This window comes from Rhinolophus sinicus, linkage group LG04 (genome assembly GCF_036562045.2).
Source record: "Rhinolophus sinicus isolate RSC01 linkage group LG04, ASM3656204v1, whole genome shotgun sequence".
NCBI classification, from domain to species: Eukaryota; Metazoa; Chordata; class Mammalia; order Chiroptera; family Rhinolophidae; genus Rhinolophus; species Rhinolophus sinicus.
Genome location: NC_133754.1, coordinates 155,991,663 through 156,007,787, shown reverse-complemented (window position 1 = coordinate 156,007,787; position 16,125 = coordinate 155,991,663). Strand labels below are relative to the sequence as shown.

The 16,125-nt window shown below is 47.9% G+C and overlaps 1 protein-coding gene across 2 annotated transcripts in view; it reads left to right on the top strand.

Moving 5' to 3' along the window:
- The first annotated feature begins 393 nt into the window (after window positions 1–393).
- Window positions 394–16,125, top strand: part of B4GALT1 (beta-1,4-galactosyltransferase 1) — a 49,073-nt gene continuing 33,341 nt past the window's right edge. The window contains exon 1 of one of the 2 annotated variants that reach the window (XM_074330643.1): window positions 394–1,015. In XM_074330643.1, the coding sequence (XP_074186744.1) occupies window positions 604–1,015 (412 nt within the window). In that variant the 5' untranslated portion in view covers window positions 394–603. The remainder of the gene's footprint in view (window positions 1,016–16,125) is intronic. The other variant, XM_019734236.2, reaches the window with a different exon arrangement.

Genomic DNA, 16,125 nt, shown 5'->3' with positions numbered 1-16,125 from the left:
TCTTCTCCGCCCTCTTTGCCGTGGCATCGCAGGCCCAGGCCCAGACCCCAGCCTTTGAACATCCCAGGAAGTGGCGGCGCCTCTCGAGGGCGGCTCGGAGGAGGAGGAGGCGCGGCTTGCTCCGACTGAAGCCCGACGACGAAGTCTCGGGAGGACCGCGGTTCGCGGCTGACTATCGGAGTCAGAGTCCGAACCAGGGGCAGCATCGCTGACGCGCCCCAGGGCTCAGCACTGTGCGGTGCCGGTTCCAGCTGCCCTCTGCAGACGGCTCCGCCCCCTTCAGCCCAGCCGGTGTCTCCCCCCAACTCAGCTCGACCCCGCCCCTCCATCCCGCGTCCCAGAGGCCCCGCCCTCACGCTCTCAGCTGAAAACCCCTCTCCCGGCCCCGCCCCTACCGGCGGCCCCGCCCCCGCCCCCGCCCGCGCCCGCGCCCGGGGCGCACTTCTCCTGGCTCCGCGGCAGGGCCCGCGCGAGTCTCCGCGCTCCGTCGCCCCTTCGGCCCCTCCCCCCATTGCCGTGGTCTGGCAGCGTCTGGCCGGCGGACCGCGGGCGGGCCGCCCTACCCGTTGTAGCCCACCCCCCTCTTAAAGCGGCGGCGGGAAGATGAGGTTCCGGGAGCCGCTCTTGGGCGGCAGCGCCGCGATGCCCGGCGCATCCCTGCAGCGGGCCTGCCGCTTGCTCGTGGCCGTCTGCGCGCTGCACCTTGGCGTCACTCTTGTCTACTACCTGGCCGGCCGCGACCTGAGCCGCCTGCCCTACCTGGTCGGAGTCCCCACACCACTGCAGGGCGGCTCGAACGGCGCCCCCGCCATCAAGCAGCCCTCCGGGGAGCTCGGGCCGCGAGTGGCAGCCCAGCCGCCGCGGTCTTTGGACGCCTCCGAGCCGCGTCCGGGTGGCGATTCCAGCCCAGACGCGGACTCTCGCCCCGGCCCCGCGAGCAACTTGACGTCGGCCCCACTGTCCCCCAGCACAACACTGTCGCTGCCCGCTTGCCCTGAGGAGTCCCCGCTGCTCGGTAAGGACTCGGGTCAGCGCCAGTCCAAGGACTGGGACTCGACCGGGTTTCCCAGATGGGGCCCTCGGACGTTCGCCCACGGCTTCTCCCACGTCAGCCAGCCTACCTATTCCGGATTAGAGTCCCGAATCCCAAACACCGGGACTCTAATGGGGGTGAGATGGGTGGTTCCGGGATGGGTGGGGGTGAGAGATTGGGAGGTGAGTCCCTTTGGATTCATGTTGGAAGCTGGGGCAGGGGCGGTGTCGGGAAGCCGCAGGCCCCTCTGGTCCCAGAACCCGAGAAGGCCTTGGAGACTTCCCAAACCTCAAGAAGTTTTGGAGTTTGAGTCTGCCTAGGGCTTGGAGCGGGCTTTGCCCTGCTAATTCTGGTGGGGATCACAGGACAGCCGGGGTAACCCACTCCATTTTGGTGGACGGATGATGAGGCCTCCGGTGGGGAAGGGAACTGATCTCCCAGTTCGCATCTGTCTCCCGTAGAACCACTCTCACCTGAGTGAATGTACGTTAACCTTTTTTCTTGAGCTTTTGGGCAGGTGACTTAAACAAGTGTTTACATCACTGAGGGTAAACCCTCAGTAAACTGTCACCGTTGTGTTCAGTTCCTCCGCAGTATAGCTCCCTGCCCTGGAGCCCTCCTCCCCTGCTTCCTGCCTTTGTAGGTTCCCAAAACCTCAGTGAGCTGGGCCCTCCCAGGAGCCTTAGGTGTTTGTGGGAATATAAAACGTATACTCTGGGGACTGGAGGGCTGAAATATAACAGGTTAACACACCGGAGTTGTCCCTTTCCGGAGTTGTCCCTTTCCTGGAGTCTCAATGATCTTATTCAGAGGATGTGAACCATAACTTTCAGCCTCTGTTTCAGCATGGGCTGGAGCTTGGGTGAGTGGGTCAGGAGGAGGCTGAACCTGCTCCCAGACCTTCCCTTGACCTTTTATGCACAGGCAGTCAGGCCCAAGGCAGCCACAGGTTGCTCCCAAGATTATCAGACAGGTGGCTGCTCATTTCTAAGGCCAGGGTTTAGAGAATGTTGTTCTGAGTGAGGGGCCCTGAAAGGCAGGCAGGCAGGCAGGCATTCTGCCAACAGGAACGCTTACACTTTTCCGCAGAACCCTGGCAGAGTAGGCCTCCTACATGCTCTTGCTCAATTTCTCCAATAATTACTTCAATATTTTTATATCCAGTTTGGGAGGAAGCTCTAGCAATTGGTCAGACATGAACTGTGGTAATAGGAGGGGGCTTTTTTTTTAAAGCAGAAAATTGAATTCCTTTGGACTTGATTGCGAAGTAGATTAGTTCTATACAATGAAGTCAGATCTTTGCTCTGCTGCTCGGTGCGTGATGTAGAGTTTCTCAGCGTCTCTTCCTCGTGTAAAACAGAGTTGTCTATGCTTAACTCACAGGGTTACTTTTAGGACTAAATGATATTGTGTATGTTACGTATGTTGCAAATAGGACAACTTAAAGTTTCATTTCTCAGACTCCCATGGAGAGTCTGAGAAAAGGAAGAGAGAGTGAGTCCTCTTATCCCAGGGGCCAGGTTTTGTCCTTTTGTTTTTAATTGTTGCCTGGACTTTATGCAGAAGGAAAGAGAAATTAATTAGCAAATTACAGTACCCCAAAGTTCATTAGATTGGTGTTTGAGGTGTAGGGTCTTTTCAATGAAGCCTGAGAGACTGGTTACTCACTTCTGCTTTGTTTTGTAATGGTGTTGCTAGTGATTAGTGACCAGTTACTGGTGTTTCTGAGTTGACTCTGAGTTGCCGTTCAAAGGGACTTCCTGAGAGATAATGTTTTGGAGGGTGAGGAGAAAGGCCCTGGGCCTTCTCTAGCTTGGCTGCCTTTGTGTGACAGAGACAGGACCATGCTGTTTAGGTGGCTTGCTAAGGCAGCCCCAGAAAGTAAAGGCAGAGGGTTTTTTTTTTTTTTTCATTTTAACTGAGCCCTTAATTTTGAGTGGTTGGGTGCAGCTCTCAGAGGAGAAGTTCCTGGCTGGGAGAAGGTCTTCAGAAAGCTGAAAGTCTCTCTGGGGTGTGTGTGTGTTGGGGGGAGAGGGGGTGGTTGAGCCCATCTGTTCAGCTGGGCAGGTGTCTACCAAAGCCCTTGCGGGGTGGTTTTGAGGTTGGTGGGAGAAAGCGTCCGTGGGGTTTAGAGCTGTGGCCTTTTCACTACTTGCAGTTCCTTTCCACAACTTGGCTCCACTTTCTGGTGTCCAGGGGTCTGGGCCAGATTCTTCGATCCCTCCTGTCCTGTAGGTGGTGGCTAATGGGCATGACTTTTCGTTCAGGAGCCAGGCACCAGACTAAGCTGTTGACGGGTCACTGTTTGAATTGTTGTGGTTTATCAGAGCCTTGGAATTGACTTCAGATAGTCTTGGGTTTGAATCCTGTCTCTGTCTACACTATGTGTGTGACATAGAGCAGGGCAAAGTGTTCAGAGCCATAGTAGGCCCTGCCCCGGGCGCACCCATGGGCTCTTGTGAGGCCGCCCAACTGAGTGCTGCAGGGGGGAGGTGGGCCATTCCTGAGGATTCCTACAAGTTCCCCAGGGATCAGGCCTTTAGGGGTTGTCCTCTCAGCCTTCAGGGGGCTGTGCAGCATCTACTCCACTGAACTCCGTGATAAGGCTCCTTTTCCTGGGTATTTGCCTGCGACATAGTCAGCTTGGGAGGAGCAGTGTCCTTGCATTGCGTTTCTTTTCCCGGAATGTTATCTCTGCCTAGATTTGGCTGCAGCTCAATGTGACTTGACTGGTGCTGGCACTGCCAGCCCAGAGAGGGGCTGGGTGGAGGGTGGGCAGTGCCTCAGGTTGAACTGGTTAGGGGAAGCAGGACTGACCTGAGGGCTTGGTACGGTTGGTACAGTCCCCTCAAGGGTGCATGGGGGCAGGGGACTGTGGTGAGTATAGGACCGCTTTACTGGCAGAGGCAGGCACCTCTTGCCCAGCTATGCTATGAGGAGGTCCTCTTCATTTGTTCAAAAGAAGACTCTGACCTAGAGGTGGGCACCAGAGATTCGTGGGCACATAGCAGCCCCAGGTAGCCAGGGCTCTGGGGGCCACTTGTCCATGAGCCAGTTTCCGTGGCTTTTGTGGGGGCTGTCAGCTGAGCCCCTGCCTCTGTTTGTGCCCTTGGGAGGACAAAGCACTTGCTGGGTCTCTGCAGGGCTCTCGGCTTTCAGGTGTTTCTCCACCAGCATGCTGTTCCCCTCCCCCCTTTCCCTCATATGCACACATGTGGACACAAGCCCAGGACAATGTGTACTTTATGGACATCTGTCCAGGTCTCTGCTTGGGGAAGGGCTCTCTCTCCCTTTTGGGGATGAGTCTTGGAGCTTTCCAGTTTGGGATGGAGGCTCATCTTTGGGGTTGGGGGAGGAGGTGCAAGGAGCCTCCCCTGTGTCCAGATCTTTAAGCTTTGGGAGGTTAGGTAACTCGTCCTTTAAACTAGTTTGCCCTGTTGCTTTTCCGGGGGAAAATATTTACTGACCTACACACAGACATGCCTTTCCTTCCAACAGGCTGAAATTGAGAAATATCCTGCATGGCTGTCTGGCTTTCTGATAGTGGCAGAAGTGATTCCTGCCTATTGTAATTCTTCCTAGACTCAGAGCAAGTGTGGGGGTCTTCTGATGAACCGGGTGGAAGCTCCTTAGGGCACAGAGAGCAAGACCCAAATGTGGGATTGGACTCATATTGCAGCGTCTTGGAACCATAGCATCCCAGGAGGTACTATCCAGTCCCCTGGCCCCCATCCCTCACTGTGCTAGAGGGGAAGGTTCCTGCCTCAGGGCACGCAGCCTAGGAGTGGCTGGCGAGGGCTGGATCCCAGGTCTCTCCCCAGCCCCGTGCTCTTTCTTGAGGTTATTGCCTAGTAGGCACCTCGTGCAGAGGCTCAGGGTAGCCTGATGTGGCCTAGAGATTGGGAAGATCCCTGCTAGGTGTGTTTGTGGGCCCATCTGTATGGTGGCAACATGCCTGGATGTCCTTGATGGCCAAGGCATCTGGTAACCTCATTCATTCAATCCATACAACGTGCCGATCCGGTGGTGGGCCTTTGAGCTACAAAGAGAAGGAGGAGGAAATGCCTCCTCTTTGGGAACTCACAATTTAGGTGGAGAAGGCATAAACTATGCTGATGTCATTTAGGGAAACCGTGTGTGTGTGTGTGTGTGTGTGTGTGTGTGTGTGTGTGTGTGTGTGTGTGTTTATTTAGTCGTCCCTCTACCTCACCATCCTCCTTTCCTTCATTTCTTCTTTCTTTCTTTTATTCAGAAACCCAGAGTTGATATCATAGTTCTCCACTCCTTCCAATCCTTGTGAAAATGTTCCTCTAATTTCTGAAGCCTCACGTTAGCTCTGCTGGGTAATCTTTAACTTGCTGCTTTATAAAGACTATAATGAGACATCAGCAGCCGTATGGCTGGGTATTATGGTCTTTGGGTAGTAGCAGGGTAGGGATTCCCAGGCTGGGACTTGGCTAATTTAGGGGTTGGGAATGATGGAACCTTTGACGCCAAGGCAGTCCCAGCCCTTCCACAGATTCTGTCCTAGGGGCCTTCCAGACTTTGCGGGCTCAGCTGGTCTCTGGTTGTGTGGGAAAGGGGCTCAGGCATCCTGTGGTCAAGTCAAACTGGTGATTTCTCCACTGCCACTTACCCATTGCTCCCTACTCAGTGTCCCCTCTCTGTTTCTGACAAGAAGCAGAGATTGGAATTCTGCTTGAATCCACATCCACCTGGAAATTTCCATTTTTTCTCATCCAGTTAAGGAGCAAACCAGTTGTCTTAAGACAAATGGTCCGCTCTTTCTTCTTAAATCCCTTGAGGGCCTGGCACTGAGGTCATTTTACATTTGGCTCTGGCACTGCTCCATGTGGTCCTTGGGCAGTGAGGTCACAGACAGACCCTGTAAAGGTCACAGACAGACCCTGACTACTATGGGATTTACCAAGGCATGGGATTGGATTCCGTGACCTCCACAGGACCCTTGCTGTCCCTTAACTTGGTGAGGGGTCTTGGGAGCCAGACTGTGGCTGTGCTTGTAAAAGGCTTCAGTTGTGAGGGCCTCTGTGTTTACCTGGGCCCATGCAGGTCACTACCTTGGGGAGAGATCTGGAATCCAGTTCTAAAGGTCAGAGACCTTCAGTAAGGTTGGACGGCTGTGGTGACTTGGTAGGGGATGGGTCTGGCAGGAAGCTGGTTCTGGGTGAACGTGGCCGAAAGGCAGAAAGAAGGGCTGACTCACTCGCTTTGCTCTTTGTTTCAGGTTCTACTTTCCAGCCTGGCCTCAGCCCGCCCCTTCCCTACAAACATGAAGGCCAGGGGCTATATAATTGGCTGAATTACTTGGCAGTGATTTTAATGTCTGACCTGGGTGTGTTCCTTGCTGCTTCTCTGTCACCCTGCTGCCTCTCCAAACCCCTCAGGAAGCCCTGAGAGAGTGGAGGAGTCGCCCTAGGGATGCAAGAGACTAGGGCTGTGGTTTTTTGCTTTTGCCTGTTTCTTTGAGGAACTGGTAATCTCTTCCTCCTTTTTAAAAAAAAAATGGAGGCTTATTGAAAATAAGTTGAAAAAAGGTGAAAAAGCACCCCTGTATTCCCGTCACCCAGACAAAATGTGTTGGCATGTTTCCTGCTAGTGTTTTTTCTTACACATGTTTAAGAATACAGCTGATTATCTTCATAGATGGACAGATAGATTGATATAGATATAGAAAGCCTGGTGTCTAGCATTTTTCACTGAAGACTGTTACAAGCTTGGTCCTACACTTTTAAAAGCCACAAAGGCTATATTCTGTCAGCTGAATATGCCGTCATTTTTATCATCCAGCAGTTGAACACACACACACACACACACACACACACACACACACAGAGTTTTGGGTTTTTTTTAGTGGTTTGGTGAAGCTTGTACATAAAGCTTCATGTGCTTTTGAATTGTTTTCATAATAGAGTTTTCTAAAAAAGAAAAGAAAGGGGCGAGTGCTTTTTGAGAAGGCCTAAGTTTTTAAACCAGTTTTACTACATGTTAGATCCATTGAAAATTACATGTTTGCTTGTTGCTGGCAGATGGGTATCGTTTATTGCTGAATGAAGGATGTTTCTAGAATTCTGATTAAAAAGGAAACGAGGTGCAGGAAGTGCCTGGGGCAGGGCTGGGGGCAGGCTCTTGGGATGAGGCTGAGCTGTCAACAGAATCAGTGGGGGTGATGCCCCAGGAGTCAGCTTTCTCAGTAACTTCTACATTTGTCTCCGAGTCGCTGGGCTGGGCTTACGCAGACTGTGGCACTGGGGCCACTGGGGCGTGTTGCTGGATGAACAACCAGCTAGCTCACCCAGCTGACATAACTGACTTGACTATTTCCACAGAAGGTGTGGGAACAAGCTCGCAAATCAGACGCTGAAACAGATAGCATAGCTCTCCTACTTCCCGGGGGTCCTGACATGTGAGGAGGGTTCATGAAGTGAAAAACCCGGAGGTTTCCAGGAATTCCTTTCAGGAGAAGCCTCAGAGACCAGGAGAGTCTGGCACTCAGTAAGGGGCTTGTTCAGGTGGGTTAGAGCAATTCAGCCTTCAGGCCAGCACACCAGGCTCTTCCCAAGGTGTCTATTTTGAAGTTATTCCCCTTTGAGTGTCTTTACTGGAACTAAATTCTCCTCTTTGAGAGCCGCTTTGGGTTTGGTAATCTGCCAGGGGTCATTTGGCACACAGCCTGGGGATTGGGGAGGCTACACTGAAGGAAGGGGCAGGGTTATGTCAGACCAGCGGGACCAGTATGGTATGAGATCACGGGACCAGTATGGTGTGAGATCATGCTCCTTCCTGCCCCACCACAGGGGTCTGGAGGTCATAGGGAGGGGCCCTGGCAGGGGGTTCAATCACTGCCTGGCCTTATGACAGGGTGCATTCTAAAAATGACTTTAAAAATTCTTTAAAAGTTTCTTCCTGTTTTGCATAATGTCCTTTTGCCTTTGACATCCTGAAACAGCAGAGCTGTTGTTGGTGTTTCAGAATACCATCAGCTGAAAAAAAACCAAGAGGAAAGGACTCTGAGATAGGCTGGACCTAGGGAAACTGATACTTGCATTGTAGGAGGTATTAGGTAGTTCCTGGAATTAAGATGAGCCCCCAGACAACCTGGGCAAGGTCTCTGCCTGGTCTGTAGACTTGAATCTTGAGGCCCCAAGGAAGAAAATGAATGGGGACTCATTTGCTCATTCAACAAACTTACTGGTAACTATCCCATATGAAACGTGGGAGTTAGACATGAACAAGGGCTGGTCCCTGTTATCAGAGAGCCCCTCACTGGTAGAGACTGTGGCATTGCTATGTGGTCAGAGAGGGGAAGGGTGGGTGCTCCCAGGGCCAGGCAAAATGGAGGGCCTCTCTTCCAAACACCGACTAGAGCATCTGGATCTCAGTCTGTTTGAATAGTCTCCCTGGTTGGGAAGGGCAGGGGTCTACAGCTGAACACGGGTTATAATTACCTCTAGTTGCTGTCACATGGGCAGGACATCATAACTGAGGGCCAGCTGTTGCGAACAGTCACCAGCAGGGCAGGAGAGGACAGGAAGTAAAGGCAGAGTGAACAGAAGATGATAGAAGAGAGAAGCTGGTGTAGTTGGGACCATGTTGGATGGGAAGGCTGAGGATAGCTAGACTGAGGGCCCCAAGAGAGGTGAAGGGAGAGAGAGATATAGAAAGAGAGCTTTCATGGTCTGCAGAGGGTAGGGACAAGTCTTGAAGGCCACTGGAGTGAGGATTCCTAAGTCATTACCGTATTTTGGGCAAGTTACTGGCTCTGTTGGTCCCCCTCCCCCTCTCTGAAGTTTGAGTGGGCTGGACCTTTTGGTCTTTGGTGCCCTCCTTCTCTTCCTCCTAGAGTCTAGGTTGGTATGGGGAGAAATTCCGGTTATCTCTGCAGCATGAAAGGCCTCTGAAATTCCCTGGGAAGCTCACTGCCCACTACCCATTTCAAGTGCTCTTGTAGTGAGGCTTCTGCTGAGGATTTTATCATCTCTGACTAAGCAGGCATAAAGATTTTTGTTGATGGATGATCTTTGAAATGGCATAGGGAATGGAATGTTTCTATCACTGGCTAGCCAGTGTGATATGGGAGAAGTGTTATTATCCTCTCTTGCCTCAGTGTTCTCACCTGTAGAATGGGGATAATAGTATCTACCTCACAGATGTGAAGTTTAGGTAGTAGGCATAAAAGGGCCTAAAACAGTGCCTAACAGAATAAGCTCTGACTATATGTTATCTATTATTGGTAGTACTTATAGTTCTTATTTGTGAAGATTTTGGCTTTTGCTTTGTAGGATTTCTTCCTTTTTTTTTTAGTTGAAAATATCATCAAATTAAATGTTTAAAAACATAATTCTCCTATCTACCATTGTAACAAAACACAGAGCCTACCACTGTAGCAGAACTTGCATTTACTTTCCAAATGCATACATATTATACTTTGTTGCAATCACAATGTGAAACTATTTTGTACCTGCTATTTTCATTCAACATACTAAACCATTATATTAATAATTATCCTAATTGTCTTTTGTAGTTGCTCTCTAAAATTCTTATGGATGTTCCCGTAGCATTCAACATTCCAGGTTTCACCATTATAGATAATCTTGAACATTTTTTCTGTGTGTAGTTCTTTGCTTACTTGAATTGTTTCCTTGGGATAAAGTGCTGGAGAGAAATTTCTAGGCCAGAGGAGATCTTTACGACACTGTTTCACATTGGCACTTTGTTTTCTAGGAGTATTGGAAGAATCCACAGGCCCTAAATTGTGAATTCCTGGGCCAGGGATATGGGCTTTTAAAGAGTGGATTCCCAAGGAGAGTCAGGTCTGTCTGGAGTCTCACACTCCCAACCCTTGGGCCTTGTATGTGTGTTAAGGTCCCTCTGTAGAGCCTGGGGCCACTCTGGACTTGGAAGCCTTTGTCTCTGGGCAGTTACTGCTGAGGATACAAAGGTGGCTCTTTTGACACTTTTGCCAAAGAGTTGATTTACACAAGATGAGAATCTTTCCTTTTTCCTTTATTTATGGAGCCAAACCTATAGAATGGAAGCAGACTCTTTGGCTTTAAAAGCTGCAGAAACTGTGGTAGGTTCTGACAGGCTAGTCTGGGCTTCTGCTGAGGATTTTTATCATCTCTGACTAAGCAGGCATAACGATTTTAGTTGATGGATGGTCTCTGAAATGGCATGGAGAGTGTTTTTATCACTTTGGCTAACCCGTGTGATATGGGAAAAATAGTATCCTCTCTGTGCCTCAGTGTTTTCACCTGTAAAATGGGGATAATGATAGTATTTACCTGGCCATTTAACCCATGTGAGTGAACTCTGATCTGACAGCCCTGGTTCATTAGATCCAGAAAGGGGGTCCGGACAGGGAAAGGCTTTTAAATTATATTGGGTAAAAATAAGTTAATTAGTAGTAGCCCAAGGTCTGAACAGAATTGCCAGTTCTGTCCCTATAGCTACTCCTCCCCTGCCGCCATACACGCACCCCTTTTGTACTTGAACAGGAGCCTGCTGACTTGCATAAATGGTAGAATGACTTATGAGCTAGTGATGTCAGTGACCAAAGGTTTACAAATTTAGAAGATGTGGAGTATTCAACTTGAGACAGCTGCTCCCTTTATCCTATAGCCACTCCCTATATCCTGTCTTCTGAATTCCACAGCAATCAGCTCTGACTTAACAGGGTCCATTTGGAATCAGGCCAGAGCTACTGTCCAGCATATTGTTCCTAGAGGAAGACTTTCTTCCTGTGCAAAATGGGGAGATAATGTTTACCTCAGAGGGTTGGTAAGAGGATTGAATGAGATGAGGTTTGTGGAACTATCAGTACTCTGTCTTTTGATCAATGCCCAACCTAGTCCCTTTGGCACAGAAGGCATACAGTCAAAGTAGTAGGCTGCAGCATATAATTCCCTCCAAAGGCAGTTTTTTTCTTCTACTGTGGGGCAGAGTTAGGAGGAAGGAAAGGTGTGAGGCTGTAACCTCAGCTCAGGGACAGGGTTTAGCCTGGAACCAAGTTTAGTGGAGACTGGCCTGACATATATGAACACACCTACCCCAGGCCACAAGGAGAAGACCTCCACCTTGTTGAATTCCCAACCTTGGGAACTTGGAATGTGTGTTGCCATGTGTCAGGGGTACCAGGATTCTGTGGTGATCCATAGCCTTCCCTTCTCCAGGTGGACGTTGTTTGCCCGTGTCTTGGCGAGATGCATCATGGACTACAAGTAGCTGAGTGGTCTGGTGGAGGAGCTGGGGGGGCATTGGATGTTTGGTGAAATCTCAGGAGGTGAGAAGGGATGTGGTAAAAAACAGGGGCTGGACATAGGTGGGTGCTAGCGACCTGTGCCTGGTGTGTTGTTAGAAAAACTTAGGCACAGGCCTGTCTTTACCCAGGGGCTGGTGTTGGAAGCCAGGATGCCAAGCCCTTTAGTCCAGCTCTGGTGCCAACCTACTGAATAATCTGAGAGAAGTCATATCCTCCCACTGGGCCTCAGTTTACCCATCAATGAAATGCGGTGAGGGGTTGGCTTGGATGCTCTCTGGAATCTCTTCCTGCCTGGGATTCTGATATAGCAGTGCACTCCTGCTCGGTATGTCTAAATGGCTTCCCTGCAGGACAGCTGAGTGCTGTCCCCACTAGGGCCAGCCATGTAGAGCCAGGGTGACTCTCATTGGGCCCTGTGAGCCAGGATTGAGTCTTACTGGATGAGTCCACAACCACCTGATCCTTTTAGCAATTCCAGTTTCTAGGGACAAAAATCGAAAGTCGGAATGAGTTAAGATGTCAGTTTGAAAACCCAGTCGGCGGGAGCCAATTGTGAGTAGGGTCCTGGGCTCCAGCAACAACGAATCAGCCTCTCTCACAACAGATAATGCTTATTCCACTTATCAAGCATTGGAAAAATACTTCATATGTGTTATTTTCATTAACTCTCACAGCAGCTCTTTTTCTTGCCTAATTGCCCAGGTTAGAACTTTTAGTACAATATTGAATAGATAGGATAAGAGAGGACATCTTTGTCTTGTTCCTGATCTTAGAGGGAAAACCGTCAGACTTTCACTGTTAACTGTAATGTTAACAGCAGGATTTTTGTAGATGGTCTTTATCAGGTGAGGAAAGTTCCTAGTTTGTGGAGTGTTTTTATCATAAATAGGTGACGTATTTTGTCAAACGGTTTTATGTGTCTGTTGAAGTACATCTTGTGGTTTTTGTTGTTTATTCTACTGATATGGTGTATTATGCATTTTTTTGTTTGTTTCTTCGTGTGAGTTTTTTTAGATATAAATCAATCTTGAATTCCTGGGATAAATCCTACTTGGTCATGGTGTATTCCTTTTTTTGGGGGGGAGGGGAATAGGACTTTATTGGGGAACAGTGTGTACTTCCAGGCCTTTTTTCCAAGTCAAGTTGTTGTCCTTTCAATCTTAGTTGTGGAGGGTGCCGTTCAGCTTGAAGTTGTCCTTTCAGTCTTAGTTGTGGAGGGTGCAGCTCATCTCCAGGTCCAGTTCCCGTTTCTAGTTGCAGGGGGCACAGCCCACCATCCCTTGCGGGAGTCGAACCGGCAACCTTGTGGTTGAGAGGGTGCGCTCCAACCAACTGAGCCATCTGGGAGCTCAGCAGCAGCTCAGCTCAAGGTGCCGTGTTCAATTTTTGTTGCAGGGGGCGCTGCCCACCATCTCTTGCGGGACTTGAGGAATTGAACTGGCAACCTTGTGGTTGAGAGGATGCGCTCCAACCAACTGAGCCATCCAGGAGGCAGCTCAGCTCAAGGTGCCGTGTTCAATCTTAGTTGCAGGGGGCGGAGCCCACCATCCCTTGTGGGACTTGAGGGATTGAACTGGCAACCTTGTGGTTGAGAGCCCATTGGCCCATGTGGGAATCGAACAGGCAGCCTTCAGAGTTAGGAGCATGGAGCTCTAACTGCCTGAGCCACCGGGCTGGCCCTTAAAATTCTTTTTAATATCTATTAGGTTGGTAGGGATGTTCCCTCTTTCCTTCCTGATTTTGGTAATTTGAATCTTTTTTTTTCAAACTAAAACTCTTATGGGTGACAATGGTTAGTAAAATTACATAGGTTTCAAGTGTACAGTCTCTGTAATGCGGCATCTATATATCATGTGTGTTCACCACCCAGAATCAGTTCTCCTTCCATCACCATATATTCACCTCTGGTCATTACCTCTGGTCAGTCTAGTCAAAAGTATGCCATTTTTGTTGAACTTACTTTTGGTTCATTGATTTTATTTTTCTCTCTATTTCTCTGTTCTCATTTTCATCAATTCCTGCTCTAATCTTTATTATTTTCTTCCTTCTGCTTGCTTTAGGCTTGGTTTGCTCTTCTTTTTCCAGTGTCTTAAGGTGGAAGTTTAGGTTATTGATTTGAGATCTGTAGATCATACACTTTTAACATTTTGATAGATGCTGTCAAATTGTCCTCCAATTTATACTCATCAGCTGTGTATGAGAAGTGCCTGTTTCCTGTATCCATGCCAGCACTGGATGTTAGCAGTCTTTTTACATTTGCCAATGTGATGGTCAGATGTGGTATCTTGTTTTGTTTTCTGATTACTGATGATGTTGAGCAAAATGTTATGTGTTTGTTGACTATTTGTAGTTCTGTAAGGTACTTGTTCATATTTTTACTCTTCTATTTTTAAAATATATCTGTAGGATCTTTTAATAGTATGGATATTACTCCTTTATCATATTTTGTTTGCAGATATGGTCTCTGTCACCTGTCTTTTAACTTTATCTCTAGTAGCTTTCACTATACAGAAATTTTGAATTTTTACGTATTTAAATCTGTCTTTTCCTATATCACTTCAGATTGTTTTTTTCACTTAGGAAGGTCTTCATCATTCCAAGATTATAAATTTTTTCTTCTGTATTTTCTTCTAAGCTGGTTCTTTAACATTTTGGTACTCATCCCTGACAGTAAAAGATGAACTGAATCGCTGTTCAAACCTCGTGTTGCAGGAAGACTTATACCCAAAGGACCCTTTGAGATCCCAGGCTTTTTTTCCAAATCGACCACTGTTGCTGGTGGATCAGAGTAAAAAAGTGAATTTTAACCACTTGTGATTGTAGAGCTGCAATGATTATTACAGGCTGTGAAGTTCTAGGGAGTCAGTGAGAAGGCAAAGTAATATTTATTGAATATCTATTAGTGTCAAGCACTGTAATAAGGATGTATATGTGTTATCTCATTTACCACCTGAAAAGAACACTTTATACCCACTCCTTGGAGAAGGAAATTGGAGCTGGCTGCATTTAAAGTAGTCCTGACACCACAGAGGTAATGCCAGGAGTGCATGGCCAGCAAACTGCCCAGATGGTCCATAGGGAAGCAGGCTCTCCGCACCCCCAAGTCTGGTTCTAGATGGAGAGAGAAGAATGTATTTGTAACCAGCATTACTGAACCAGAAATTTAGTCAAGCTCCAGAACATATCAAAGGGGCAGCTAACTGACTCAGTTATAAATCTCCCAGGAGAATTATTTACGTGCTGGAATTTCTGATTTCCAGGAAGATTAAAAGTTTTTTTGGGGGGACTGGGGGGAAGGGGAACAGGACTTTATTGGGGAACAGTGTGTACTTCCAGAACTTTTTTCCAAGTCAAGTTGTTGTCCTTTCCATCTTAGTTGTGGAGGGCGCAGCTCAGCTCCAGATCCAGTTACCGTGGTTAGTTGCAGGGGGGCGCCACCAACCCTTGCGGGAGTGGAAACCAGCAACCTTGTGGTTGAGAGCCCGCGCTCCAACCAACTGAGCCATCCGGGAGCTCAGCGGCACAAGGTGCTATGTTCAATCTTAGTTGCAGGGTCAGAGCCCACCATCCCTTGCGGGAGTCGAGGAATTGAACTGGCAACCTTGTGGTTGAGAGCCCACTGGCCCATGTGGGAATTGAACCGGCAGCCTTCAGAGTTGGGAGCACGGAGCTCCAACCGCTGGAGCCACCAGGCCGGCCCTGTACATATATTTTTAACTTACGTAAATAGTATTATTTTATAGCTCATTTTTATTCTAATTTTTTTTTTTTACCTAGCTCTTTTTATTTTTTTAAAGTTTGACATAACTTCAAACTTACAGAAAAGTTGCTAGAATTATACAAAGAATTTCTGGATATTCTCTGGATTCCCCTAAGTTCCTCAAATGTTAACATTTTGCTATATTTGCTTTTTCTTTTCTCTTTCTCTTCTTTCCTTCTCCGTCTGCGCGTGCGTGCGCATGCAAGGAAGAGAGAGAGAGAGAGAGAGAGAGAGAGAGAGAGAGAGAGGTATTCTGAACCATGCCCCTTTATTTCTAAATATTCAGTATGTCCTAAAAATAAGAATTTTTTATATAATATAGTGTATTTTTTACATTATATAGTGTAATGATCAAAATCAGGAAATCACCATTGAAAAATTCCTGTCTCATTACAGATCTTAAGATTTTTGTCCGTTGTCCCAAAAATGTCCTTGTGAATGACAATGCATTACATTCAGTTGTCATGTCTCTCTAGTCTCTTAATCTGGAACAGTGCCTGAGTGTTTTTTTATATTATATGACACTACATTGTTGAAGAGTACAGGCCAGTTATTTTGCAGAAGGCCCCTCAATTTGGGCCCATCTGGTATTTCCTTGTGATGAGGTTCAGGTTATGCATTTTGACAAGAATACCACATGAGTGATGCTGAGTTCTCAGTGCATCATATCTGGAGGCACATGCATCAATTCGGGCCTTACTGGCCATGTGAACTTTGATAATTTCATTATGGTAGTATCTGCCATTTCTCCATTATCCAGTTGTGATGATACCCTTTTTAACTGAAAAGTATCTTATGGGCATTTACTTTGAGATTATATAAATACCCTGTTATTCCACAAACTTTCATCCACTGTTTTTAGCATCTATTGATGATTCTTGCCAGAATCAGTTATTATGGTAGTTGGTGATCTCATTCCATCATTCCTTCTACATTTATTAGTTGGCATTTTCCTGTAAGGAAGCACTTTTGCTTCTCCCCTATTAATTCAGTGCAGACTTATGGATTCTTACTTTATTTGATAGCTCATACTCTTTTACTAGAATTATTTAT